This window comes from Sceloporus undulatus, chromosome 1 (genome assembly GCF_019175285.1).
Source record: "Sceloporus undulatus isolate JIND9_A2432 ecotype Alabama chromosome 1, SceUnd_v1.1, whole genome shotgun sequence".
In the NCBI taxonomy this organism is placed as follows: Eukaryota; Metazoa; Chordata; class Lepidosauria; order Squamata; family Phrynosomatidae; genus Sceloporus; species Sceloporus undulatus.
The window spans coordinates 187,807,827-187,835,566 of record NC_056522.1 but is presented as its reverse complement, the minus strand read 5'-3'; the positions used below and the strand labels follow the sequence as shown (position 1 = coordinate 187,835,566).

The following is a 27,740-nucleotide window of genomic DNA, read 5'->3' as shown; positions in this document are numbered from 1 at the left end:
TTTGGAAACAGTTGAAGGGGAAAAATCATCTCTAAAGTTTCAGTTAGGATTTTGAAAGACCAATAAACCTGCGTTTACCACATTAGCTGGAAGAAAGATGAGTATTTTTTGGTCTGTTTGTTTGTTTGTTTGTTTTAGTGCCACGAGATTTCAGTGGAAACAGCATGGTGGATGCCTTTCTAAAGAGGTTTTTGCTGGTCTTAAAGATAAATATGATCTAATGTACACTGACAATAATAAAAATATGAATTAATGTGAGGACTATACGTATAAAGTGTGTACTAATACTCTAGCCAACTGCAAATGCAATAAATGAATAAATAAATATACATTAGATAAAATTAAAGTTTATGTATAAATTATAAACCAAGAATTATTTAGGGAACACTATTAACTTCTGAAATTCTGGGACTCATGGAAAGAAGTTGAACTGCATCAATCTATGTCATATTTTGAAATTCCATAGTTTCTAGTTCTTCTCTCGAAGATCCTGAATCTTCGTTCGCGAAGCAAAGCCAGAGAGAGAGAGTTCTTCTCTGTAGTGGTAAAATTCAGCAATGGCTGGATGTTTTGCAAGATGTCATTTACTCCTGTAAAAGAGAAGTCCTTGTTCTGCTGACTAACATTTGAGATTCTAGGACATGAGTCTTTTTTTTAAAAAAAGAAAAGAAAAAGTCTTTCTGGAGACATGTGAACTTGTTGTGTAACTGTATTAGAGTCCATGAATATATGGAAAAGTATGGCAGTTAATTAGATTTTGTGGTGTAATATTTCTATTCTTCATTGCTTTTGTTTTTAGGAACTCCACTTTTAGTAAGAAGGAGCAGTGATCCGACATTGGGGCCACCTCCTGACTTACCTGCAGGTGCTTCACAGACCAGTGACCATGTTCTGAAGACCTCTGTGCCAGTAAGTATCTTGTTCTAAATTCTAATATTGTTCCTACCAATATTAGGTTCCTTTGATATTATGAGTTGCATTCAGGAATTGCATGGGTAAGCAGCTGCTTGCATATCTCCACCTCTCACTTTCTTTTTCTCATACCTGTGGCTCCTTATCTTCTCCATGACCACAAACACTGAATGGGAAGCCTTTCTGAACAATGGAGGCTGGGATATTTGAGGCAGTGGTAGGAAGGTGGAGTCACCTGGAAATTGGACAGTGTCTTGGTGCCATTTTATTTAAACCTCATATAAACACAACTCCACTGTTCAAGAAGACAATTTAGAAAGAACCTGTAGAAAGGTTCTTAGAGATGGGTATGAAAGATGAAGGTGCATTCCACCTACGGGACGCAACTATGGATTTTGGGGAAGTTTGGGTGGGATTTTGTAGGGAATAATAAAATTATAAAATGGAATGCTTGCTTTCAGCTATTATTGAATTTACAGAAAATCATTTTCCTTGGTGTTTGTGTAACTTTCTAAATGCAATGATCAGCCCTTACTGATTTGATGGCAATTATTGTTGTTAATTGCCTTTGAGTTGGCCCTGAATCATGCCAACCCTATGAATGAGACATCTCCAAGACTTCTATCTTTCATTACACTGCATAGATCCTGCAGATTCAGGCTCGTGGCTTCATTCCCATAATTTTATTTTTCACTTTAAAAGACCCCCTTTAATGTGTAGGGCCCTTGAGGGTGTAATTTTGCCTATTTGAAAACAATGAACCTTTTTCAAAACTAAAAGGCTTCCAGGTTTTAAGGATGGCCTTTCCAGGTCTTAAGTTGCATTAGCCTGTGCTGAAAACCTGGCAACGTTGCCTCTCAACTTTCCCTGGAAAAGCCAAAAAGCATACAATTAAATTAAATTTTAAAAAATCAAATTTAGGAAGGACTATTCCATTTTTTAAAAAACAAATGTGGGGAAGACTACCTGTTCCAGAACTGAGTAGCCTTGGCAAGTTGCCTATGCCTGCACTAAGATAGGGTATTTCAGTCTCACTTAGAATATACTCCACATTTGCAGTGTTGACTTTTGCGGATTTGATTATTCACAGACTTTCTTACAGTGGGCCCTCTTTATCCATGGACTTGCGATCTGCGAATTTGAACATCTTGGGGGCAGAGCAGTAGGAGGAAGGGGTGGAGCAGTAGGGCAGCAGGGAGGAGAACGAGATGGAAGAGGAGGAGGAAGAGGAAGGGGCTACGTGGCATGGTGCAGCAGAAGCGAGGAGGATGAAGAGGAAGAAGGGTGCCGTTGAAGGCCATGACGGGAGTGTGCACCAACCAAGTCAGCATGTGTCTTTGTGCTGGCTTGTTCTCTTTATGCTGAAAAGTGGGAGGCTGGCGTAACCGTTATTTCCTCCTTCTCCCCTTTCTCCTCTTATCGAGCATGCACACCCATCTCAGGCAGGGTGGCTCCTCTTATGCAAGAGGAGTGAGCTTCTCTCCCTCACCTCCCACTCCTTGTGTGCATGCGTGCTGCAGCTGGCTGCGGTGAGCCAGTCAAGCGAGGCAGAGGGAGTTTGTGAGGGAAAAGAAGGAGCAAGGTGGGCTGGCTATGCAAGCCTTTTTCAGCCTGACACGGAGGTCTGGCAGGCGAGCCTTGAACAGCCATTGCGACCTGAGGAGGAGGAGGAGGAAGCGGCTGCACAGTATGGTGGCAGGGAGGACGCAGGGTAGGGGAGGAAGTGGCAGTAGGGAAGAGATGGAGGCAGGAAGAGGAGAAAAGGGGAGGAAGAAGAGGCATGGGGGAAAGAGGAGGAGGAGGCAGCTCCTCCAAAGTACCATTGTCTCCAATGGTGGTATGGCCATGTTGTCACACCACCATTTAAGACAGTCAATGGGAGTTGAGCATCTACAGATTTTGCCATCCATGGGAGGATCTGGAAAAGATCCCACGCAGATACTGGGGGCCCACTGTAACATGTTCATGTTCTTTCCAGGAATATCTAGGTCCTCCAGCACAACTCTTTGGTAAACCAAATGTCGGACTGAAGGACCTAGAGATTCCTAGAGAGAACACTCCATTAGGCCTTTGTCGCACCTCCTGCATAATTCTGTGGTCATTGTCTGTCAGATGTTGGTCACAGAGTTGCACTGGAGAACCTAGAGATTCCTAGAGAGGTGTTCTTTCAGGTGAAAACATAGTGTTTTTGTTGTTTGTGGTTTTTCCACATTCACAGGGGTCCTGTGCCCCTAACCCCAGCGAATGTGAGGGGACAAGTGTATAATACAGCTAGATTTTGTATTAGTAAATTTGAAAAAGAGTGGTTAATCAGAAGCTCATTTTTTTTGTTTCAAGTTCTTTTTTTTTTTTTAAAGGTCAAGCCTCTGGTTCTTATACTGCTAATTGTAATTTTGAAGTGTTAGCTATTGTGATTAAGTATTTTCACATTAACATAATATGTATCATGTATCCAATTGATAATACAGAACATAATTTCATGTGGATGGGTATGTTTGGAGATGAAACAGTGCTGCAGTTCAAAAGATTATATTAGAGATAAAACTGTATCAGTCATTCTTCTGGTGAAAAACAACAGCTCACAATGGACATTTTCTTTAAAGAAGAGGGGGCTCCCTTTGAAACAGCTCTATTTAAATTTTAAACTGTTAAATCACACACATGGATCGAATATTGTTGACCCAGTGTGAATTAATAGTTGTAGAATTTGTACTTCCAGCTGTTCAATTATGCCATAGCTAAAGATGGAAATGTTATATGTGACTGTGTTTTCAAAACGATGGTATCTCTGTCAGTAGTATTTTTCTTGGCACTATTTTTAGTCTGGTCAAATTGGAAAGTGGTTTGTACTTGCCCACATATTCTTGATAGAATTCAAAAATGTGTTTTTGAAGTATTGAAATGTTTGTTTGTGTGTCATGTTTGCTTGTTTAAAGGTAATGTTGTGTTGTGGTGTCAGTGTATATAATTTGTATTATATGTGTTTTTAATATAATAAAGACTTATAAAAAAGAATTCAAAAATGTATATGGAATGTTAGGTTCTAGTGCAAATGTTGTATTATATTGTGAAACATAAGCCTGGCTGCAATTAATGAATTATATAAAATGTTCTATGCTTAATTTGTAGTTGGTGAGATAAAATCAGATTTGAGAAACATTTTGGTTTTCCCATTTCAAATTAAATAATAGATTTAAGGATTGAGGGGGAAAAAACCTTCCTTATGTTGCACTTATAAGGCAGAAGTTGTGAATAGTTATGTGACACTTTGTAGACACAATCACTTGGCTCCATTTTGACTTGGATATGGTGATTGATACAAGCCGATGGACAGAATTTTTGCCCTGTTTGTCCAGTGATAATGGCTGCTTTTCATTTTGTATAGCCCTGGGATTTTGACAGGATCTTCAAAGAGAGGAGGGCCATCATTTGAACCCTGCATTGTTATGCTTTTGGCTCATAAAAAAACCCCAGTTTTTTCTTTGTAAAGCAAGACAGGGTTTTAATGTACCTCAAGACATAGTGGCAGGGCAATACTTTGCTGGAAACCCGCTGCCTGAATCCCACTGCATTGGATAATTATACACCAATCTCTAGCATTCAGTTTTTGTGCAAGGTCTGAGAGAGTCCTCAACTTGACATTACCTTTCTGTGATAGTGAGATTGTGTGTTCCTTTGAGGCAAGAGGCTATGCTGATGGTAGCAGTGCTGCTGTTAGGCTCTTGCTCCACTCTGGGCCCCACCCACAACAAACTCCAACACCCAGAATTCCATAGCTTTCAGCCAGGGCAATTAATGCAGTGCCAAACCAGGTTATTTCTTCAGTGTGGATGCAGCCTTGCTGTTATAGCCCCATTCTCATCCTATCTCAGGTTGTCCTTTCTATGCATCTGATAGTATATTTTCTTTACCCTGTTCTTAGTTTTTGTGGAAATGTGATTCTTCATACTTTGTTCTTGGTTCTCTTTTTATTTGTTGGCTCCTTGTGCATTTTATTTATTCTTTCAGTATTAATTAGGGGATTCCACAAGATATTGTGTGACAAAGAATAAACTCTTTTTTGAAGCTATAGATATAATAATTTTAATGCAAGGGCTAACTGAGACCCGAAAATTATTTCAATGGTTCCTCTAGGATAAAAAGGATGAGAAAGGATGGTAGCAGCTTTCTACTGTGGATGGACTTGAGATTCAGATGAATCCTGAACTGAGGGGAACCAAATTGGGCTGATTCAAACAGATTTAAGCAGTGTCCAAATCAAAGTGGGACTTTTCTGACAGAGACTGAAACAGAATCTGAACCATCCTGAAGGACAAGGATTAGTCCTTTGGATAGTTGGCTCTCATTTCTTCTAGTCATAGAAGCTATACAGACCGCCCCATTCCTGGCCAGATTGGTGCTGTGGTAACCTCATGCCATGGCCCCTATCCGACCTCTGGAGGACACAAAAAGGAACTGCAAAAAGCGGCTCCTTTTTGTGCCCTCCAAAGGGTGCCATAGCCATGGTGGCACACCTGTATGGGACCCCTTTGGCACTGATGGCACCCTGGGGGTGGAGTTAGGGCCTGCGTCATCAGGATGCTGCACCCTGACTCTGCCCAGAGGCCAGCCTTTTAGGCTGGTCTTGATAGCCCCCAGGTTAATGGTTTTAAGTCAGTTCTCCAATTCCAGTACTCTGGGTGAGGGATGTCAAAGTGATATATTTCAGGACCAATACGATATTCATTGTGCTTTACTAGTTCTTTCTCCCAAGGTCAGGAATAATTAGAAGTATTTTGGTAGGGTTTGTGAGACCTGGAAAGCATACAGCAAAGGGTACCTGTTTGGAAAAAGATGTACATTAAGGTGCTTCTGCCCCGACGCTCACATTCATCATCATTGTCCTGTTGAATTAAACCTGAGGGAAAATCTTAAAACCCTTGGTGCTTCCAGAATGCTGCATGATGCCAGAGTCAGAGCTTGTTCCTGACCCATGAAAAGGGCACAGTCTTGTTTCTGACATCACGTTTGGTAATTGAAACTACTGAGCACAGCTAACACTTCTAGAATACTTTTCTTAATCTAACGTTTTTAAATGTTCCACTGATTTTGTTTGTTCTTTCACTTTATCTCTCTTGGATTATTACAATTCATTGCCTGCTGTCTTATTCTGATTTCATCTCAGGCTTTCCTTCCCATGTTATTCTTTTGCTTGACTTAATTTATCTAGCCTGTAAATTTGATCATGCCATTTTCTTTTCATTGGTAACCTTATCCTCTCTGTATTCAGTTCAGGATTTTGATACCAATTTGTAAATGATGGCTCTTGTTTTATGTGTTTTAATTTTAGTCTCTCTTGCAATTTCTCCAATCCTGTGGATCTCTCTTTCTGAGCTATACTTTATTCCTTCATTGCATAGCATGCAGTATTTGCATCTCTCCCCCCGCCCCCCACTTTGGATGCAGCTTCTGTCTGGAATACTTCATAATGTGATATGGTCCTTTCAATCTCTCCTAGCTTTTGCAAAACATTTTAAAGTCAGGAAACTACCCAGGTATAAATACTTTTATCATGTATTCAGTCAAAGCGACAAATTGAAGATTCACCTGGTTCTAGCAATCATCCTGCTTCCCACCTATGTACTTCCTCACGATGGTTGAGGTGTGACAGATGTGAAGTTGGGAAACAGTTATTTGAATGGTTTCAGTGTTCATATTGAGACCACCTTTGGTACATTTCATAGCTACCATTAGGCTGATGTGCTGAGTCTTTAGCTCGATATCCTGTGTACTTTCTTGGCATTGTATTTTTAATCAAACTGAATGCTTTGGAGGGGTTTCATCATATTTTAACTGTGATTATCAAATAGCTTCCTCCTGTAGTCTCTTGTCTGAAGAGAAATAACAAGGACCAAAGGCTGAAAACCACTGAACCAAACACTGAGCTCTCACGATAGGCATGCAGGTGGATTATACCAAACTGGACCCCCCCCCAAAAAAAAATCCCACATAAAAACTGATGAGGAAAAATAGACTGAGGTGTCTCTCCTCACCCCCTAACACAGAGGACAGACTCTTTTTCATAGCTTTCTAAACACATGTGACACTTAAAGTGTCAACTCTGAAAGGATAAACTTCTTGCCTCACTTCTCCTGGTAGGAAAGATTTGGGAACTTTGCAAGTGGGTGGGCTTGGTAACTCCAGTCTTTTGCTACACTAGCAAGACCAGCCAATGCTTTCTGTATTACTTTGTTTCATCTGTGATCCCCCCTCCTTGTTTAAACCCCATTATGTCATTTGAAAGAAGAATATTAGAAGTTTAGAAACTCTTCAGAGGGACTTTATAGATTTAAAATGAATACAAGTTTAAATTTTGAAAATCCGACAATAAGGATGTATAAATCACAAATTAGAATTATGGGCTAAAGAAGTAATTGATTGTTAAGAAAACTTTTGTAGGATTATATATGAGATAATGTATAATTGTGAAAATCATGTAAATAGCTGTTTCATTTTTTTTAAACTTACTAAAATAAAATAAATATAACTTAAAAAAAAGAAGCTGAAATGAAAACAGTGCAATTCTACATGTGCTAGATTTTTATGTGGTAGAGATGTCTATTTCATTTTTATTTATTCAGAAGATTTACTTCTCCCCATCTTTTTCCGTAAGACTAGTAGTTACAGTTCGTAAAACTGTAAAAGCTGATAATCCATCATGATCATCTAACGGTAAGGCTGAAACATTAAAAACAAAAAAATAGTTGACAACAGGTGATGCTCAAGTAAATTACAAGAACTTGCTTCAGAAGAATGGATTGATCATGAGTAACATTTTCAAAGGGTTAAACTACAGCTAAGGCAAAAACCACATCTGGGTATTTCTTGTCTTAAACATCTCTGTGAAGTCCATGGGGTCACTATAAGTTGACAGGCAACTTAAAGGAACATACATATGTGCAAGGGGGGCTAGTCTGTAAACAAGTTCTTGACAATGACTAAGTGTGCACTTAAAATCTTTATAGCAAAATTACTATGTTATAATTTTTTTCATGAGTTACTCCAACACTGAACCCCTTTCTGGTACATCTTTTCATAAAACGTGTTCAGCGCCCCTCCGTTTTTGCTTCAAGTAGAAAGAAACGTAGCAGTGCTAGTTGAATTCTCTTTTAACCAGTTTTTGGGGAGTAGACCCTGATCCAAATAGAAACTGATATTTTAAGTCTCTGTTGGAGGACAAGCAAGGAAAAGGAAAAGCTGCTCCTGCATTAGAAACAGTACTGTGACTAGTTTTTGGTTGCTACTCGAGAGGTGGGACTGACTTTTCTCACAGAACTTCAAGAGGGGGAAGACTGTAACCATACCCATAATAAAGAGGAAGGAAACAGAAACAGTGGGCCTACTAGGACCCTGAGCAGTGGATGCAAGCTAAAGGAAAAGAGAATCCGCCTCAATATTAGGAGGAACTTCCTGACAGCAAGGGCTGTTCGACAGTGGAACAAACTCCCTCAGAGTGTAGTGGAGTCTCCTTTCTTGGAGGTCTATAAACAGAGGCTGGAAGGACATCTGTTGGGGATGCTTTGAGTGAGAGTTTCTGCATGGCAGAGGGTTGGACTGGATGGCCCTTGTGGTCTCTTCCAACTCTGTTATTCTATGATTCTATGATTCCCATGGATACCAAAATCTGTGGATGCTCAAATCTCATTAAATACAATGGTGTAGAAACATGACATACTTTATAGAGCAGAATGGCATTCCTTATAGAGTAGACCCACCATTGAGGACACCGTGGGCTTGCTGTCTGCAGATGCTTGAATCCGCAGATGGCAAGTCCATGGATACTGAGGGCTGACTGTATAAAATGGCAAAATCAAGGTTTGCTTTTTGGCATTGATATATTTTTAAATTATTTTCAAGCTGTGGATAGTTGAATCCATCAATAAAGAATCCATGGATATGATGTTCAGACTGTACTTGGACATGCAGATTTCCCTACTGAAGCTGTGGCTTGAAGCTTTGTGTAAAATAATTTTGACTGAGAGGAAGGGCAAAACTGAGGCCTTTCCTTAAGGTGCTGTGACTTGAAAGATTTTAAGTTGAGGCTGTTTATACTCTGCTTAACTTTCACATTCAAGCTGCATTTTTTAAAAACTCCATAAAGTACGTTAATAGCATACCAGTGCCAATTGTACCAATAACTGGAAGCCTTGGATTGGTCACTGTTGGTCCAGCCTAGCTGGCTATATGGCTTATTTGAGTCTTCCAGGTTTTCCATAACTGCACCTTGGTGGCACAGTGATTAACTTCTGGGCTGCGGCCCAAGGGACTCCCTCCTGCCCCGGAGGACGCCGCTGCCTTTTTCCACCTGGCAGCGGCCCGGTGAGGACTCTTTCTTGCCGCGGCGGCGGCGTTTTTGAAAGGGGAGGGGCCAGGTGAGAGCGGCCCCTCATAAGCCGGCTCGCCGGCCTCCCTGAAGAGGACGCCGCCCGCCCGCCCGCTTCCATCTGGGCTGCGGCCCAAGGGGCTCCCTGCTGCCCCGGAGGACGCCGCTGCCTTTTTCCACCTGGCAGCGGCCTGGTGAGGACTCTCTGTTGCCGCCGCGGTGGCGTTTTTGAAAGGGGAGGGGCCAGGTGAGAGCGGCCCCTCATAAGCCGGCTCGCCGGCCTCCCCCCCTGCGGCCCAAGGGACTCTCCTTTACCCCTATATCATCGGAGAGGAGCGCCAAGGACAATTGCCTGGCGCCGCCATTGCGGCCTTTTTGGAGGGAGAGAATTTGAGAGGGGGGGGGTGCAGGTTTTACTGTCAGGGGATTGTTTTTTTGCATTGTATTACTGTATATTGTTTTTTTCTGCATTGTATTATGTACTGTAATTTTATATTGTTGGCATTGTATGATATTGTGTACTGTTTTTCCCTGTGCATTGTTTGCCTTGTATTTTGAGATTTTGTTGTAAGCCGCCTTGATCACACCCTGTGGAAAGGCGGGGTATAAATAAAACTAATAATAATAATAATAAATAATAACTGCCTGTACTGCAGCAACTCACTCACAAACCATAAGGTGGTGAATTCAATACCAGCCTGGGCTCAGGCTCGACTCAGGCATGCATCCTTCTGAGGTCACTAAAATGAATACCCAGCTTGTTGGGGGCAATTAGCTTACAGTTGTGAATGGCTTAGAGACTGCTTAGGTGGTATGAAGCAGTAAATAAATGAAGCTGCTATTGCTATTGCTTGTGCATAACCACTTGTCCCTTTTGGAAATAAACCTCTGGCTCTTTTATACTGATACCATGAATAGACTGTAGAGAAGGTAAGTTGCATTGACTTCAAGTGATGCTTGCTTCTAAACAGACATTCATATAGGCTTTCTGTGCAAGTATGTTTAGTACTTTTTTAGTCAACCATGGTCACCAAATCCCAACTATATCATTTCAGTGGGTGGTAACTGAGGGAAATTTATGAAATATGTTAAGTAGAATTTCTGATAGTTTTATGAAATTCATGTAATAGCTAAGGCATTAAGTGCAGTTATGTAGACTTGCTTTTTCTGTCCTTCCTTCACTCCCTCCTCTCTTTATCATATCTGATGTAATATTACACTTTCACTGAGAAGCTAGTATCAACTAATTATGAATTGCTTTAAAATATGTGCTTGAACCCTAATTTGAACCAACTATGGCTGGTGTTAACCTTGGTGCAGAACTAAATACTAACATTGGAAAGGAAAGAGGACACAAATGGAGTCCGAAATGAGCACGAAAACTGTTGCATTGTCCTTGGAATACTGACAAGTGCACCAAGCTTGAAATGTTGCCTAGTGAACATACAGCCAATGTCAGTAATTTATCAGCCTTTGGGTTTTCACATATTTTGGACTTCTGTTCCCAGAATTTCTGACCATTGGACATGCTGCCTGGGGCTTCTAGAAGCTGAAGCTCAAAATTTGTGGAGAGCCACAGGTTGAGAACCACTTATGTTACCCCAAATGCAAGGGTCCCAAGAGGATACTCACAATTAATATATAATAGGTGAATATTATTAGCTTAATTAAAAATCAACCCAGAGGGCTTGGGCAACTCCAAGCAGTGATACTGGTTTAGAGAAACAGAACCCCAGAGTGCAAGTCCCAAAATATTTTTTATTTTATGAGTTTAAGGTAATCACTATCAGTGCAAAGACACTCATTCACCCCCACATTCAAGGACCAATGAAATGAAAGGTGATAGCAGATAGTGCTAAGGGGCTGCAGAGGGAGATACTGTACTATAATGATTCCAGATGTACTAATACTGTACCAATTCTGGATGCAGAGCTCCAATGAGGGGACACCGGGAAGAGAAAGCTGCCATAGGATCATGATGTGGCCAGCAATGCTGAGGAGTCAAGCGAGATACAAACAGGGTATCTGTCTGACCTCAAGCAAAACCAAATTACAGGTGGCCAAGCATGAATATTTATAGGGCAAAACCTGTCCTGAGACAGAATTCAGGATTAAGGGATAGTTTCCAGGGGAGAAGAATGAGAAGGGAAGTTGTGAATAGCCAAACAATTAGTGCGAATATCCTTGGACAAAGAAGTATCACTCCCAGAAGGAGGTGTACTTGGACTTCTGTTCATTTGTAAGTTCAAAATCTATCACTTTTATGGGTGAAGGGATTATGTAGAATCTGATCTTGATTGATCTATCATTGGCTATGTCCGAGGTTTCTCCCCCATGCTGAAGCTTCCTAGATTTGCTCAATATGGTAAGGCTCTTTCCTACACTGGGGCGCCCTTGCAGTCATGTACTCCAAACATCCCTTTTAATATCACCTTGATATCAAAAAGAGAGGGATTTAGGAAGGCTAGACCTTGGGTTAACACTGGGATTAAGTAGACATGCAGTTTGTAAAATCTAGTTTGAAATCTGTGGATCCTGACATAAATATTTAATAACCACAAAGTTTCCTCCCCACCCTGCCTTGCCATAATTTAAACACAGAAAGTTACATTGCTCAAAAGAACGGGTACTTTGAGATACATGGGAGAATTTTCTGTAATTTAAGAGACAGGGCCTTTGTTTCTTTAACTTCTCATGTGTGCAATTCAGATAAGTCAGTTTAAAAAAACAAAACAACTCCCCCCCCACAAAAAACCCAAGTTGCTACTGTATGTATTTATTCTGTGGGAACATATATATAGAATACTTATAATCAGCGTGAGAGCTTGTCAAGGTACTTGCTTTTGATGTTTGATTAGATGATCACAGGGACATCTGGAGTGAGTTAGTTTTGGAGCTGTTGCTATGATGCAGTGCAGAAGCCAAAGCTGTTTTGCAGTCACAAACCATGGGATGGGATGGGGAGGGGAAGGATGCTCTTCTCTCTTTCTATTAAGAACAGCTTTTTGTCCTCTTCTAAGGCACCAATCCTATCTGAATAAAGGACTGCTGAATTTTGTTCTTCTTACTCCCTTACGTGCCTAGCAATTGTGTGTGTTTTCTGCTATTTTAAGATGACAAAAATGTAGAGAATATTAACACATAATATAACATTGTCACTTTAAAGTGAAAAGGTGAGCTTTCATTGGAATAGGTTTTATGACTTCAGCATGCTGAATTCATTGGCTGGGGGATCTGAGGCAAAGTCAAAGCAGGGAGAGATCAAAGTGTACTATAATAGTTTATGTCCTTTCCATGACTTGCTTTTAATTCTGTAATCTGTGCAGCACTTGTTTGATTCTGTGTTTTCCTCCTTTTTATTTGTGCTTTTGGATGTCAGTTTAGATGAAAACAAAGAACAAAAGCATGGACTCTTGCTTCAGGGAGGCATATTGTGAATAGCTAATCTTCCGGGCTTTCTTTTGGCTGCTGTACATTGTAACTTACCAGTAGTGGAGAATAAAGGGGAAAGGGTATACCCTGTATTACATGGAGTTCCTTGTAATCAGCTCTTAATTTTAAAGCAGTCAGATGATTACACTTCTGTAGCCCAGTCCCTAAGGAATGTATATTGCCTTGGATGGTGAATGAGGCCACTCCTAGACAGAGGGTGCCTACAGCTTCCAGTTAAAACAGCATTATGTAGTTTTTTTGCCCCCACCTCACCACCCCCTCATAACAGGCTTTCTTGGGTAAGTGGGAAAAAGAGGAGGGCAAGCAAACATGGGAAGCTGTAAATTCAGGATGATGATCTCTGGACCTCCATTGTGAATTTCCACCAATAATGCAATGTTCTTCCAAATTACAAGTTTTGTCTAAATTAGTATATCTTCACTTATTTCATTCAAAAATTTTCTTCATGTTGAGTATGATTGCAAGTGTCTGTCCTCCCCTATTTTTTTTTCCTTACAGGGTTTTCACATTATCAGGATTGTTGTGAAAATTTCACAAACGATTATTAGGGAAATAAATAAATAAGCAAGCAAGCAAGCAAGCTATCTCCACCCCCCAACACAACACACATACTGATAATTTTGTTCTTATGCAGGGGTGAAAAATCTTGCAGTGGTTGGTGTTTTGTTTTGTGGTGTGGTGTCTCGAACAGGTTAAGGCACCCTTCCTCTACAAGAACAGTGTGCAAACCTTTTATTATAGCCTTAGTCTGGAAGCACCCTGAGAATCACTGGTGGCTCCTCATGCATCCTGATTGACAGAAACCTCAATGTCTTCCTTGTGTAATTTATACTTCAGCAATGCTTGTCACTTTTTTTATCGAAGACTATACCACATGCATGTTGTGTGTACATGCTAGAAATCTACTTTAAAATGTTGCAGTTTCTGCCTCAGTCCATGACTTCATTATCTTCATCACGTGGAGATGCACAAAACAAAACCAAAAAAAATATGCCAAATTGGATATTTGGATGGGATGGAAAAGTATATCTATTGATGGTGAAAATCTTCCAGTTCTTCAATTTAACAAATCAGGGTGCTAGGGAGAAGCTCTTTGGCTCCACCAGCAGGTGGCTGTTCTTTATGGACATCCGTACTCCAGGTTCAGGTTAAATGCATACTTGCTATTGATTAATTGGAAGCTTGATGAAACAGATTGGTTCTTCCCTTCCTAGGGCCAATAACCATAGATAGTGATGTTTTCTGTGGGGATAACTGTGTTAGTCTGGAGTAACTGTGTTAGTCTGGAATGTCAAGAAGCAAAGAGATCTTGCAGCACCTTTGAGACTAATGGTGCAAAAGAAGTTGTGGCATAAGTTTTCGTAGACTTGGTTGAACAGGTATCTGAAGAAGCCTATATATACTATATATACTCATGTCTAAGTCTACAAAATTTAGTCAAAAATTGACCCCCCCCCCCCAAAAAAAAACTGAGTTGACTTATCCATGGCTCAGTGTAAGTACAGTGCTGCAATTCTTCCTAATATTTTTTGTTTTTGTTTTTTAAAAAGAATCATCCCCTGGTGAAAGGGAACAGTGAAATCTGTCCTGGAAGTACTGAACCCCTCGTCCAACCAGCCTTTAGGTTATTGCCTGCTGGAATTTTTAAAGTTCTTTAGCATTTCCTTTGTTTCATCCTTTAGATACTTCATTGCATACCTCTAAGTTTTACGTTCAACCTGTCCACAGATCATATTGAAATCCATAACTTTGGCCCCCAAATCTGCCCTCAATTTATTCATAAGGTTGATTTATAGTCGAGTACAACTTCTTTCACACAGTCTCAAAGTTGCTGCAAAATCCCTGTGCATAGAATTCTTTTCATTCTGTATTTGCAAAGCTACATGGTAAACCTTGAAGAATGTTGAAAAAACCCACCACAACTAGAAATGTGTTTTTTCCCCTCCAAAAATTGTTTTCCCTATTGTATATGGAACATGGCAGTGCTTATTTTTAGATGTTGCTTCATAAGGCATCACATCTGAATCAAGACCCAGATGCCTTGCAAAGTAAAGCAGATTGGGGCTGGCACCTTTTTCTGTTTTAATTTTACATAGTTGTCATATGTTGAAAATGCTTTGAAGTAGGGAGATAAACAAAGAGCTAAAACTAAATTAAAAGGAGCACAAACAGCATTTCATCTTGGAGCTTTTGAAATAATCTGAATGGATATAGTAGTCTTGTGCCAGTGTAGTAAGTCTGCAAATATTATCCGATCAATCTAAATTGAGTTACTGTATATGCAGTAAGCAAAAACAGGTGGAAATTAGTTTATCCATACCAGGCTCTTTCTGTTTGCTTTGAACATTGCAACACAAACTATTTTATTACATGATTAAGTTTTGTTTTCATTTTAGCCTTTTAGACAGAAGGTGTCAGAGAGCTATCTAGAACTATCCTTCTGTAAAGTAAATACTGTTTTAAATATATGAGGTCTTCTACAGATATTGCAGGAAGATGAGGGGGAAAAAGTAGGGGTACCACAACAAATATGACCTGTTATCATCATTTCTACTGAGATTCAAAACTGTAAGCAGACTGATATTTCCATTGTTTTTTTCTAGTCCCAACTATCAATTTTCTAATCAGAATTAGGACTTACAGGAAAGGGTGGCAGAGATGTCTGACATGGTAATGATGCTTTGAAGAACCTGCCTACAGGGCTGCAACATCTATTCATAATGGGTCTATAGCAGCATTCATCATCTGGGTGTTTTGAATTCTTTACTGCCAACCTCTCATCTATATAGGGAGTAATTCTAGTTTGAACATTCTTGCCTTCTGTAAAATTATGGGAAGCATTAAAGCTTGCATAAGAATGTTAATAGACATCCATTTCTTATAGAGTACTTCATCTCTTAGTTTGGCTTAGATGCTGATGAACTAGTGTCAGAGAAGCATTACACTTGTAGATCAGCATAAATGCAACTAAAACCAAAATTTAGAATGTGACATTATCATTTCTGTAATCTTATTCCCAACACACATAGAGAGCAAAACCCACAATCCAATATCTAAAAAGCAAAGGTTGCCATATTTTACCATAAGACCAATTTTACAATAATTTTGAATTAGTGTAATGCCTTTATTTGACCAATCAAAATATGTGTGAGCTGTAGAGATCTCCATAATGTCACACCCAGCTGTTTGAGTGTGGGAAGATGAAGGGTGGAGGAGCTGGCTTGACATTGGCATCATAGTATCTTCCTGAGGCCTTGGGATGGAAAGTTGGTAGCATGAGCTTTCATAGACTTGAGCCTACTTTTTCAACTACTGGTAAGTAACCCCTCTACTTAGGGGGTAACCTACTTATCCTAAACTGGTTAGTGTATGGTGGATCCTTGTTATACGCTGGGGTTTGGTTCCAAGATCCCCCATGTATAACAAAATCCGTGTATGCTCAAGTCCCATTAAATATAATGACATAGTAAAATGGTGTCCCTAATAAAAAATGGTACATCAAGGTAAATTTATACTTTTTTGGAACATTTTCAAACCGTGTATGCTTGAATCCGTGTATAAAAAATCCGTGTATAAGAAGGGCCAACTGTATTTGTCAACACATATCTGTATAATGGGGGTGGCATAAGGGTAATGTGCATGGTCCCACAACTTCCTCCCAGTGTGAGATTAGCTCCAGTCCTATGTAACTGAATTATGGAAACATGACAACTAATTGTATTATTATTATTATTATTATTAAGCTTTATTTATATAGCGCTGTAAATTTACACAGCACTGTACATAAAATCATTTAATTAGATGGTTCCCTGCCTTCATGCTTACAATCTAAGAAGACATGACACAGAAGGAGAAGGGAATGGTTGAGGGGAAGGGGATCAGGTCCAGCATTCTTCTCTCCCTCTGAGTCCTGGACCATGGCAGATGGACAGATGGAGGGATCTGTATCTTAAGGATAGGACTGATGTATAGCAGTAAAGGACTGGTTGGTAGCTTAGTACCCTCTTGTTTTGGACCATAGATTTCCTAATCCTTAACTGCTGGTCATATAGGCTGGAGTAAACTCTGTGTACTAGAGAATGTGATCCATGTGTCAAGGGTGCTAGGTTGCCTAACCCTGCAATATACATTATAATGTGTGGCTTTCTAATCAAGTGACCATTACAAATATAATAGATTCTGAGATCTTTTGTTATTTGTTTTTGGATACCATATACAGAGCTGCATTCATGTGTACAGTTTCGTGGGAGTGTATGGGACCTGTAATATATTGAACAATATTTATTTATTGAAAATATTTATATCTTCTCATTTAAAAAATCCCAAGGCAGCTAAGATATGTTAAAAGGAGCATATCAGCAATAAATAGTACAATAAATAGAATCAAATATTTCTAAAAACAAACAAAAGAAGAATAATGGCTGATAAAAACTGCATATACTGTACATTAAATTCTAAGTATGTGGATGTGATGTAAAGTTTCATTTGCAGGTGGGTGAAGGTGCTGTGTGTTTTTGTACAAGTTTATATGTGTTTACACACACACACACACACACACACACACAAATTGCAAATTGCCTCATGTATAACATACATAAGAGAACCATCATGGTGTAGTGATATGACTCTGGAGATCAAGGTTTGAATACCCATTCAGGTATGGAAACCCATTGGCTGAGTTTGGACACTCTTTCTCAGCCTCAGAGGAAGGCCAGGACAACTGCCCCCCCTCCTTTAAACAAATATTGTCAAGAAAAATTCTGTGATAGATTAATCTTAGGGTCTGCCATAAGTCAGAAATGACTTGAAAGCACATCAATCAGTCATAACATAGATAAAAACAACTGGCCACAGAGCAGAAAAAATAAAATAAAAATTGGCAACTTTTGTAGCCTCCAAAATATTCCCAGCTTCTGACCATTTTGACAACTATAGTTATCACACATTTGGAAACAATGGCTTGGGATTTAAATGGACAACAGTTGGACTCTGCTTAAAAAAATATCTTCCTAATGGAAATGAAGCATCTGATTTATGTATTCCCTGCAAAAAAAAACCCTGTTCTAGATGCTTGGGTGGCCCTCCTGAATAGCTATGCTATATGCAGGATTCAAGGGGGAGGGCCCTCTGCCTTTCTACCAGCAGGGCCACTGTACAATTCAAACTGCTACCATGAACAGAAGTAGTCTTTCCGCTTGTAACAGGGCACCTTAGGATCCAAATCAGTGCTTATGACTTGGGTCTTTTGAAATGTAATCTGAGAAATGCCATTTTGAAAAAAATGTTAGCTCATGAATAAATCCCTTGCTCCTTGTAATACAGTAATTTCTGCAGCCCTTCTTGGACATTGTCACAATGATGCTGTAACTTTGATTTCATTATTTAATAGTCACTTTCCCCCTAAATCGTGTCCTTAATATGAACAGGAATGTGTGATCTTCCCTGTGTTAAAACTATTTCAGAGATAATAATTTCAGTTTTATAAACTGAAAATGAAAACGAAGTGCTTTGTCTCAGCTGTGTACACAGGAGATTTTTTTTACCAAGCATGGGGCCATGTTTAATATCTTTGGTAGATGGCCTCCAGTTTGACCTATGTTACCCTGAGGTAACTATGCAATATTCCTGGAAGGTTGATAGCTGAGCAAAATTTTGAACATAGCATTTTCATGCCCAACAAGGCTGGCAGATTCAAACTAATTTTGGTAGGAAATAACTGTTGGGCACAAAATGTTTTTTTTAAGTAAAATTGATCCAAGAAAAATAATTTAATCTGTCATCATCAATGACACAAATGATATGTAGCAGCTTGAAATCTTTCAGTTTATGCTAGCTTGATCTGTGGTTTCCAAAAGTAGAACAAGATTATGGTGTTTGAAGTCTGTAACAAGGTGGAAAAAGAACCCACACTTTAGTCTTACTGCCTAAAACATTTTCAGTTAAGGTCTTTCCCTCGTACATCTTATATTTGATAGCTGTAAAGAAGTTACACATAGTGTGCAGTATATCTAGTTTTAAACTGATTTGAAAAAATAATAATGTTATGTCTCCCTTATCTAGAGTTGTAAAATCTTAAATATTCAAAAAATGAAAACTTTTTTCATGGGTGGCTGACATAGTGACACCTTTGCTTTCTGATTGTTCATTGTACACAAACTTTGTTACATGCACCAAATTATTAAAGATATTGTATACAATTATCTTCAGCCTATGTGTATAAGGTACATATGAAAGATAAATGAATTTTGTGTTTAGACTCCATTATGCACATACAATGGACCCTTGTTATACACTGGGGTTTGGTTCCAAGATCCACTGTGGATAACAATATCAATGTATGCTCAAGTCCCATTAAATATAATGACATAGCAAAATGGTGTCCCTTATAAAAAATGGAAAATCAAGGTTTCATATTTGAAATTTATACTTTTTTTAATATTTTCAAACTGTGGATGCTTGAATCTGTGTATAAAAAAATCAGTGTATAAGAAGGGCCGACTGTATATGCAAATACAGGTATTTCAAAATCCAAAACAATCCAAAATCCTTCTGGTGCCAAGCATTTTGGAAAAGGGAGACACAACCATTATCTGTAGAAAGTATAAAGTTTTTAAAGTATTTAAATGAGAAATAAAATTGCCCTGCTATATTTGTTTTAAGGAGAACAACACCAACAACATGCCAGCATGGTGTAGTGGTTTGAGCATTGGAATATGACTTTGGGAAACCAGAGTTTGAATCCCTGCTCAGCCCTGGAATCCCACTTGGTGACCTTGGGCAAGTCACACACTCTCAGCCTCAGAGGCAAACCTCCTCTGGAGAAACTTGCCAAGAAAACATAATAGGTTCACCTCAAGGTTGTCAGAAATGTCTTGAAGGCATGCAACAACAACAAAATAATATTAATACTAATAATACTAATACTACTAATAATGTGTAAATACACATTTATCTGGTTTTGTGTAACTACAGTAATTAAAGAAACTTGGAAGTTAAAGCAATGTTAGTATTTGGAAAAATTAAACTGAACCGCATTATTTAAAAATATTCTTAAATACTCAGGAACACTCAAATAGCTTGTCACTTCTAGCCTGCATGTGTCCAATTTCTCAAAATTAGTCACACATGCAACCTTAACTACTGCTGTGCAGCCCTGTAAGGTGGTAATAATAGATAACAGACTTTGAAAGGGGGAAAAAGCCTTACTTGGTAAGATTTTTGAAGAATGGAATGGTTAGTGGGAGATTTGAGTTTTAGTTTTTTGTAAAGACTTTGTTAGATACCTGTCTTTGCTTGTGTGCATAATTTACCTGTCAATCATTTCCATCTTTCAACACTGGATAATCTACACTGTGAATAGAGCAAAAAACTTCTGTTTTGGAATAGCCCCTTTTCTTGTTTGTTCAACTAAAAATATGAGCATTTGTTCTTCTAACAGTATTTAGTATTAGTTGTTTTTAAATGTTTGAATTTAACTGTTTTTTCCTTTTGTTCATTTACTACGGATATAATTCATTGATTATTTTTTTCTTGGAGCAAACAATGAGCAAGTTTAGCAATTTTCTTGCAAGCCTGTCTTTGAAAACTGCACCGTTTGGGATTTAGGAGCTTATCACTCAGCATTTTAAACTGACTCCAGTGGAATGCGCATGGAGGTGTAGATTATTGCACACTAAATCGCCGCCAAACTGCCGGCAGCCATCAGCCCAGGTCCAAGCTTTCTGACCTCTAAAAAGTACTGGGCTTGGACCTGGGCTGATGGTGGCTGGCAATTCCCATGTCCTGGCTCCACCCCGGGAGGATGGAGCCAGTTTAAAATGCTAAGCAATAAGCTCCTTATTCTGCACAAAAAAAAAATCAAAAAAAAATGTGGTTTTTGAAAACAGCACAGTTCAGAACTTTGAAAATGGCAGTTTGTTTGAGACTTATGGTATATACTCATCTATAAGTTGAGAAATTTATGCCCAAATATTGATCCAAAAATCCTGGGTTGATTTATATACAAGTCAGTATGGTAATGCTGATGATGGCAGCTCACTCAGTGACAAACACACACACATAGACCTTCCTCCCCACTTTCCCTCCATGCCTGGGAATGGGCTGTTGGAAGCAGAGAGGGTAGGGCAATTTTTATTTCTGTGGGAGCAACAGCTGATCCAGACACAAACACACACATACACCTTCCTCCCCACTGTCCCTAGTCCAGTATACACGCACGCACGCGCATGCGCACACACACACATACATTTTCTCTCCTTTTATGTTAGGTCTCCTCCAACTGAGTCTTCAACCCTGCCTCATCCTCACCCTGTGTGAGAAGACAAGGTGGCTGCTGCAGACAATTGTGGACAGGCCAACAGTAAAGAGCTTCCATTCTGGGGAGAGTCTACTGTAAAAGTAGGTTTCTTGGTGGGATTGAAGGGGCAGAGGGCGCCTGTGACTGTTTAACCCCACTCCAAGGGGGAAAAATGGCTGCAACCTGGGATCTTTGGTGCTTCCTCACTGCGATAGAGAAACAGCCTTTGTCCACTGCAAGGGAAATGCTGAAGAGCCACCATGGACCTGAGGAGCCTCAAAGGTTTACCCTTGACTTATCCATGAGATATACAAAAATCCATAACTTTGCCCACAAAACTTGCCCTCGACTTATACGTGAGATCTTCTTATAGTCTAGTATATACAGTAATATGTATAAAATGTTCATGACAAGCTACAAAAGTGATTTATCGAATGGCATATAAAGAGGGAGGTAGGCTGTTCTTCAAGAGAAACTAACCAAAGGCTGTATTTTGAACAAAATTCACCTTTTGTTTTATGCACATAAAACAGCATTTTCTGCACAAATAACAACACTGCTGTTGCTTGTATAGAAAGTGTTACTTTCTGAATGAAAAAAGTGTAAACTTTGCACAGAATAAGTCAAAACTGTGAAGATTCTTGTCAGTCTTCAGGGTCTGACTATTTTAAGTATTTATATTTTCAATTATTCTTTAAATCTTGTCATTTACTATACAAAACAACTGTTGCTTCTTTTTTGCTATCTTCAACAGATGAATGTTAGTTCCTTTTAGCCAGGGGCAAGATGCCTACAGATATTTTAAGATGCTTGAAATCCACCTATTGCAAGTTTTCAGCAAATCGGAGGGACCATAACATGGCTTGAGAACCAAAGAAGCATACATCTTTCTCTGTTTACCCCAGGGGCCCTTGGTTAGTCTCTCTTGAACAGCAGCATACTGTTCAAGATGCATACTCTGTATATGCCATTTGATAAACCACATTTGTAACTGAGCACACTTTCAAAACAGTTTGTAATGTGACATGCATCTGCTCTTCAAAGGGACAGGGGAATTCAGAAATTCTAGTGATGACACCTGTTCCTTGGATCGCCATCATAATGGATTAAAATGCACAGATGTTTCTCTCATTATGATCAATCTGGACATCCAGAAAGAATAAGTGAATCGTGCATATATTCCTGCAAGCTAAACTGCATCTCAGAAACCTGCATAGAAGGTAGCACTACATCTTGAGGTTATTGTGTTTTGATATTAATTTTCTCATAGAAATAGAAATCAGAAAATAAACTGCAGCCAACATCAAGTCCCATAGTTTAATGAAGCTGGAGATACTGAATTGGGAAAAGAAAATGGAACCTAGCAATGTGACCTGCCTGTTGACTGACTTTGGCTGCATCCAGACTGGAGAAATAATCCAGTTTGACACCACTTTTACTGCTGCGACTGAATGCTGTGGAATTCTAGGAACTGTAATTTTGTGGCACCAGAGCTCTCTGACAGAGAAGGCAAGATGTCCCACAAAACTGCAGTTCCCAGAATTTCATACCATTGAACCATGGCAGATAAAAATTGGATTGAACTGGATTATTTCTGCACTGTGGGTGTAGCCTTTGTGACATACCAAAATACTTTTCACATTTTTATAAATGGTAGCTGTGATCACATCAAACTCAGTAGTAATAGTTATTTTATTCTCTGGACTGGAAGAACAAGCTAAACATATACACTGGGATCTTTGGAATGATGATGTTAAGGAAATAATTGTTTTTTCTACAACTCCATTCATGACTCTTTTAATTCTAAGGTGCCGTTCTAATATTTGTTACTGGTTCTTTTTTAAAAAAACTGCAACTCCTGAAGTTCTAATAACTCTTGGCTATTTTATCTTTGCGTGTTCATTTCATGCTTACCTAAGCAACAACAATTTGCTTCCTGACCTTTACTCTTATAATTAGGGATGCAGCTATTACTTTATAGTCATGCTTCAATTAAATCATCTCTAACACCAAAGAAGTTATTGTTGTCAATAAGCATATCTTGTAATACGAAATGAATTTTATGACGTTAATTTTCTTTGAATTAATTACATTTTATGAGTATTAGCAGTAGCTTTCATATTAGTTGTTTGTTGTTCCTTTAATACCTTAATAATTCTGAGGAGGATGTATTATATAACATCCTTTAATTAACATTTATTGGGTTCTTGTAACTGTGTTGTTTTTTGTCCAGTGAATTTCCACATCATGATCTAATTTCTTACTAATGTTAATGCGTCCTACCTTTCCCATTATTTTTTTTATCTTTTATAATTATTTTACTTCATTTTATTACAGGTTATGCCACTATTTTACACAGTCCCTCAGTAACATAGATATTCAGAGCATAGCACAGGTCTTCAGTGAATTCCATACAAAATTATTAGCGCATATCACATTTTGCCAAAAATATTTTCTGCTGTCTCTTTATACACACAAAAAGATTTAAAATATTGTCATAGATCCATGTGGATTTCTTAGAGATGACAATATGTTTTCTTTGGTAATCAGACTCTGTGGTTCCAAGTTAATCTACAAATTAAAGGATACACTCAAAAATACTAATTTTGTTTTAAGTATGAAGATGGCAAACACTAGATTTATTAATAGAACAAAGCTGGGCTCCACTTTCACTTTGAATGTAATACTTGTAATACATTTGACAGTAGAACAGCCACATGTAAGCATGTTGAAGAACCACTGATGAGAGTACAATAACATCCCAAATCCACAAAATTACAATTTTAGTGCTCTCTGCCTAATAAAAGAGCTTCACATAGGACAGAGGCAACTTGCATCTCTTTTTGGCTTGCTAATGGAAATTAAATTACCCCACATGGCACCTTCCTACATGAATGTCACCCAATAACATCTGAACTGAGAACAGCTACATCTTGAGAGAATAAAGGCTTGGGACTAACCTCATCATCATTTTGTTTCTGCTGTATGATTTTTAACACCTTTGCCTGATGAGGAAGCCAGTGAAGGCTTCTGTTGAAAGCTTGCAACATGTCTTTTGTGCATTTTGGTTGGGCCAATAAAGGTATCGCTGTTTTGTGAATTTTGGATGTTACTGTATTTTGCTACATGGCCAGCAAGGCTACCCCGGACGTGTTTTCTGATGTCAGAGTAGAAGAAAGTTAATCATATGCTTAACTTTCAATTATTTAATAAATTTGTATGCCACTGTTCAATATGAATAATCTCAGAGTGACTTGCTTATGTAAAGTAGAACAAATAAAACATATGAAAACAAACATAAAACTGGCAGCAGAATTTTATTGTAGTTAGCAGTATTTATTTATTTATTTATTTACGAAGGAGCCCTGGTGGCGCAGTGGTTAAATGCCTGTACTGCAGCCATTCACTCGAAACCACAAGGTTGCGAGTTCAAGACCAGCAAAAGGGCCCAAGCTCGACTCAGGCTTGCATCCTTCCGAGGAGGGAGCTAAAATGAGTACCCAGACTGTTGGGGGCAAATTAGCTTACTTGCTAATTAGCTTACTTGCTGTTCACCGCTATGATCTTTGGAATAGCGGTATATAAATAAAACAAATTATTATTATTATTATTATTATTATTATTATTATTATTATTATATCCCACCCTTCTCACAAAACTGGAACTTAGGGTGACTTACAATATTAAAAAAAACAAAAACCACAGTACAATTAAAATGTACAAAACAGAATTAAATTGCTACAGTATGAAAACAAATTGCATGTTGAAATATCAAATACAGTTTAAAGAGATAAAAAAATTAAAACACATTAAAACAATATAACAGGTATGTCTTTAGCCTCCTGGCAGAAAGCCAACAAGCAGGGTGCCATTCTGGTCTTCCTGGGAAGGGAGCTCCACAGAGAGAAGGATCTCTCCAGAGGATCTCAGAACCCAGGCTAGTTGATATAGGGAGATAGGGTCTGCGAAATAGCCTGAACTTGAGCCAGATAAGGCTTTGTCGATCTTAACCAGTACTTTGAACTGTGCCTGAAAACAAACTTGTAGCCAGTGAAGCTGTTTCAACAGGGGCATTATATGGTCTGTAACCTGCCCCAGTTAACAGCCTGGCTTCAGCTCTTTGGACCAGCTGAATTTCTGAACACGGTCTAAATGTACACCTTATGCACATAGTATTTTTAATACTTTCATGCATGAAACAAAGTTTGTGTTCATGGAACCATCAAAAAGCAAAATTGTCACTTTGTCAGTGATCTGTAAAAAAAAAGTTTTGCTTTTTGAAGCATTTTGGAATTCTGAATAAAGAATATTCAACCTGTACAACCCAAGCCAACATGTCCCATGGTTAGGACTGATGGGAGGAGAGTGTAGAACAAGTTGAAGAGCATGATGGTGCAATTTGTTCTTCCTCCTATACTCTCCATTGCTTTTTATTGTGTTTGACATGCATTGCATCATTTTTTCTCTGTGTGTTTGTCCTGCTTACAGCATGTCATTAGCTAATGGAATAGAAATGACAGGTTTTGATAATTGGTTTTCTTACATTTTGTATCTGTTATGTTAATAGATAAAACAATTAAATCATCAGTAAACTTGCCAGTTGAAGATGAAAATGAAGGCTTTGGTTGGTTTGATATGGCTCAAGATCCACAAAGCCAGGAAATTGGAAGCTAAAGCTGATAGCCTGTGATCAGTAATGAAGTTGTGTAATATCATGGACTGTGTTTACTTACAACTTGCCATCCACGCACTGACACTTTTCCTTGTTTGTTTGTTTTTTGACCGAAATCCCAAATTGGAGAAGGTGGAATGCCAGGAGTCAAAAGCGATGGCTCCATGGCCCCTGGTGTAAATTGATTAGTTGCTACCAAAATAGCTTAAAGACTTCATTACCCTTTTGGTGGCACAAATGAAATTTTAGTTGTTTATTTATTTGTTTAAAGTATTTCTCATTGCCTCCCAGCCCACAAGGGTTCCCAAAGTGATAAACAAATAGAAACCCAGCAAAACAATACAAAGATAAACACATTTTAAAACACATTAATGCACTCTTTAAAAACTCACAAAAACAGCCCAAAAACAATTCTGGAATCCTGTTTTAAAACAACTAAAACAGCAATTTCAAACACTGAATGGCATCCAGAACAGCACTGCATTAGCTGCCTATTGGAAGCTTAAAAGAGATGGGGCCAGCCTAAGTTCTTTGGGTAGGGAGTTCTACAGCCGAGGCACTGCTACAGAGAAAGCCCTGTTCTATGTATCCACCAACCTAACTTAAGGTGTGGGTACATGCAACCTCTTCCAATGATCTCAAATTTCTGGCAGGCTCATATGGTAGGAGACAGTCTTTCAGATATCTTGGCTCCATGTCATTTAGAGCTTTGTAGGTCAACACCAACTGAGCTTGGAAGCAAACTCAAAGGCTGAAATGGGCATAGTTCAGCCTGTTGACATATGGAAGACAAAAGAGATGGGTTAGAGTAGATAGTACCAGGCTAAATGGTCCAGTGGCCTGGCTTTATACAAGGCTGCTCCATATACAGTATTTTTTAAAATCCACATTGGATTTTAAAATATATTGAAATATTGTTATGTTTAGAAAATATATGTATGAGATCTTCAGGTTATTATACAAGTTAAACTGTGGTGTGATTGGCTCATCCAGCATCCTCCTCCTATCCTGAAATCATTGATGGATAAAAACTATTTATTCAACTGTCAATACTTTCCATTTTGCTATCAGATCCCATTAGATCATTTCTAACTGAATGTTAGATCACTTGGTATCAGTGCTGATACTCTATATGAATCAGGACTTAACTAATTAAACTTGACATTTCATTTTTTGGTTGTTTGTTAATAAAATGGCTTTAGCAGGATGGTGACATTCAGATTTAGTTTTCAGTTCCTGATGGAGAGATGAGTTTCTTCAATTAGCCAGATAGAAGTTCAAAAACTGTATCCCCCCCCCACAAGAATCCAGTCTCTTTCATTTTGGAATTTACATGTAGAGATAGCAGTGCTAACTCTACATAACATTTCCATGTTGGTGTTCTCTTGCCTTCCTTCCCTCCTTCCTGGTATGGTGAACATGGTCATACATTTTTAAACAAAGCTTTCCCTGCCACTTGCAGTGTCCAGTTCACCAGCTTAATTCCTAGGCCCTTTTGCCATCACAATATTGAAAGCAAAATAGGAATTGTTAACATTTGTGGCATGTGCAATTATTTCTGGAACATGAATTAATGTGAGCAGTAAGGGACTGCTTTGTGGAGAGAACACAATAAAGTTTCCTCTCTAACATATTGTTTAGCTGTAATGAAAAAACAGTATATGCATGAGTGTGCATGTATGTGTGTACATGTGCACCCATACACATGCACACACACCTAATGTAAAATGAAGAGTGCAGGTTTTTGGACAAAAAGGAAACGGGCAAGCATTTTTATACACCCAAACAAAGAAAAAAATCTGCTTGTGAGGTAGTTCTCTGAAATTATCTATTTCATTCAAGGCTATATGAGTAGTAGATACTAACATTATGATATTTGTTGACTAAAGCCTATTTCTTACACGAACACTAAAAAAAGGTTTTTCTTTGATATATTGTAATGTCTGAACTGCTGCTGAACTTCCTGGAACAGAATTTTGTTTGCCAAATAAGGAGATAAAGAACTCTAACCTGCTGCTTCTCTTTTGTGACCAATTACCTCTGGA

At 38.7% G+C, this 27,740-nt stretch overlaps 1 protein-coding gene across 1 annotated transcript in view; it reads left to right on the top strand.

The window, feature by feature from the left end:
• PARD3B (par-3 family cell polarity regulator beta) overlaps positions 1 to 27,740 on the top strand; it is a 313,146-nt gene that overhangs the window by 143,658 nt on the left and 141,748 nt on the right. Inside the window, exon 4 of the mRNA XM_042474689.1 lies at positions 800 to 909. Coding sequence (XP_042330623.1) covers positions 800 to 909 — 110 coding nt within the window. The remainder of the gene's footprint in view (positions 1 to 799; positions 910 to 27,740) is intronic.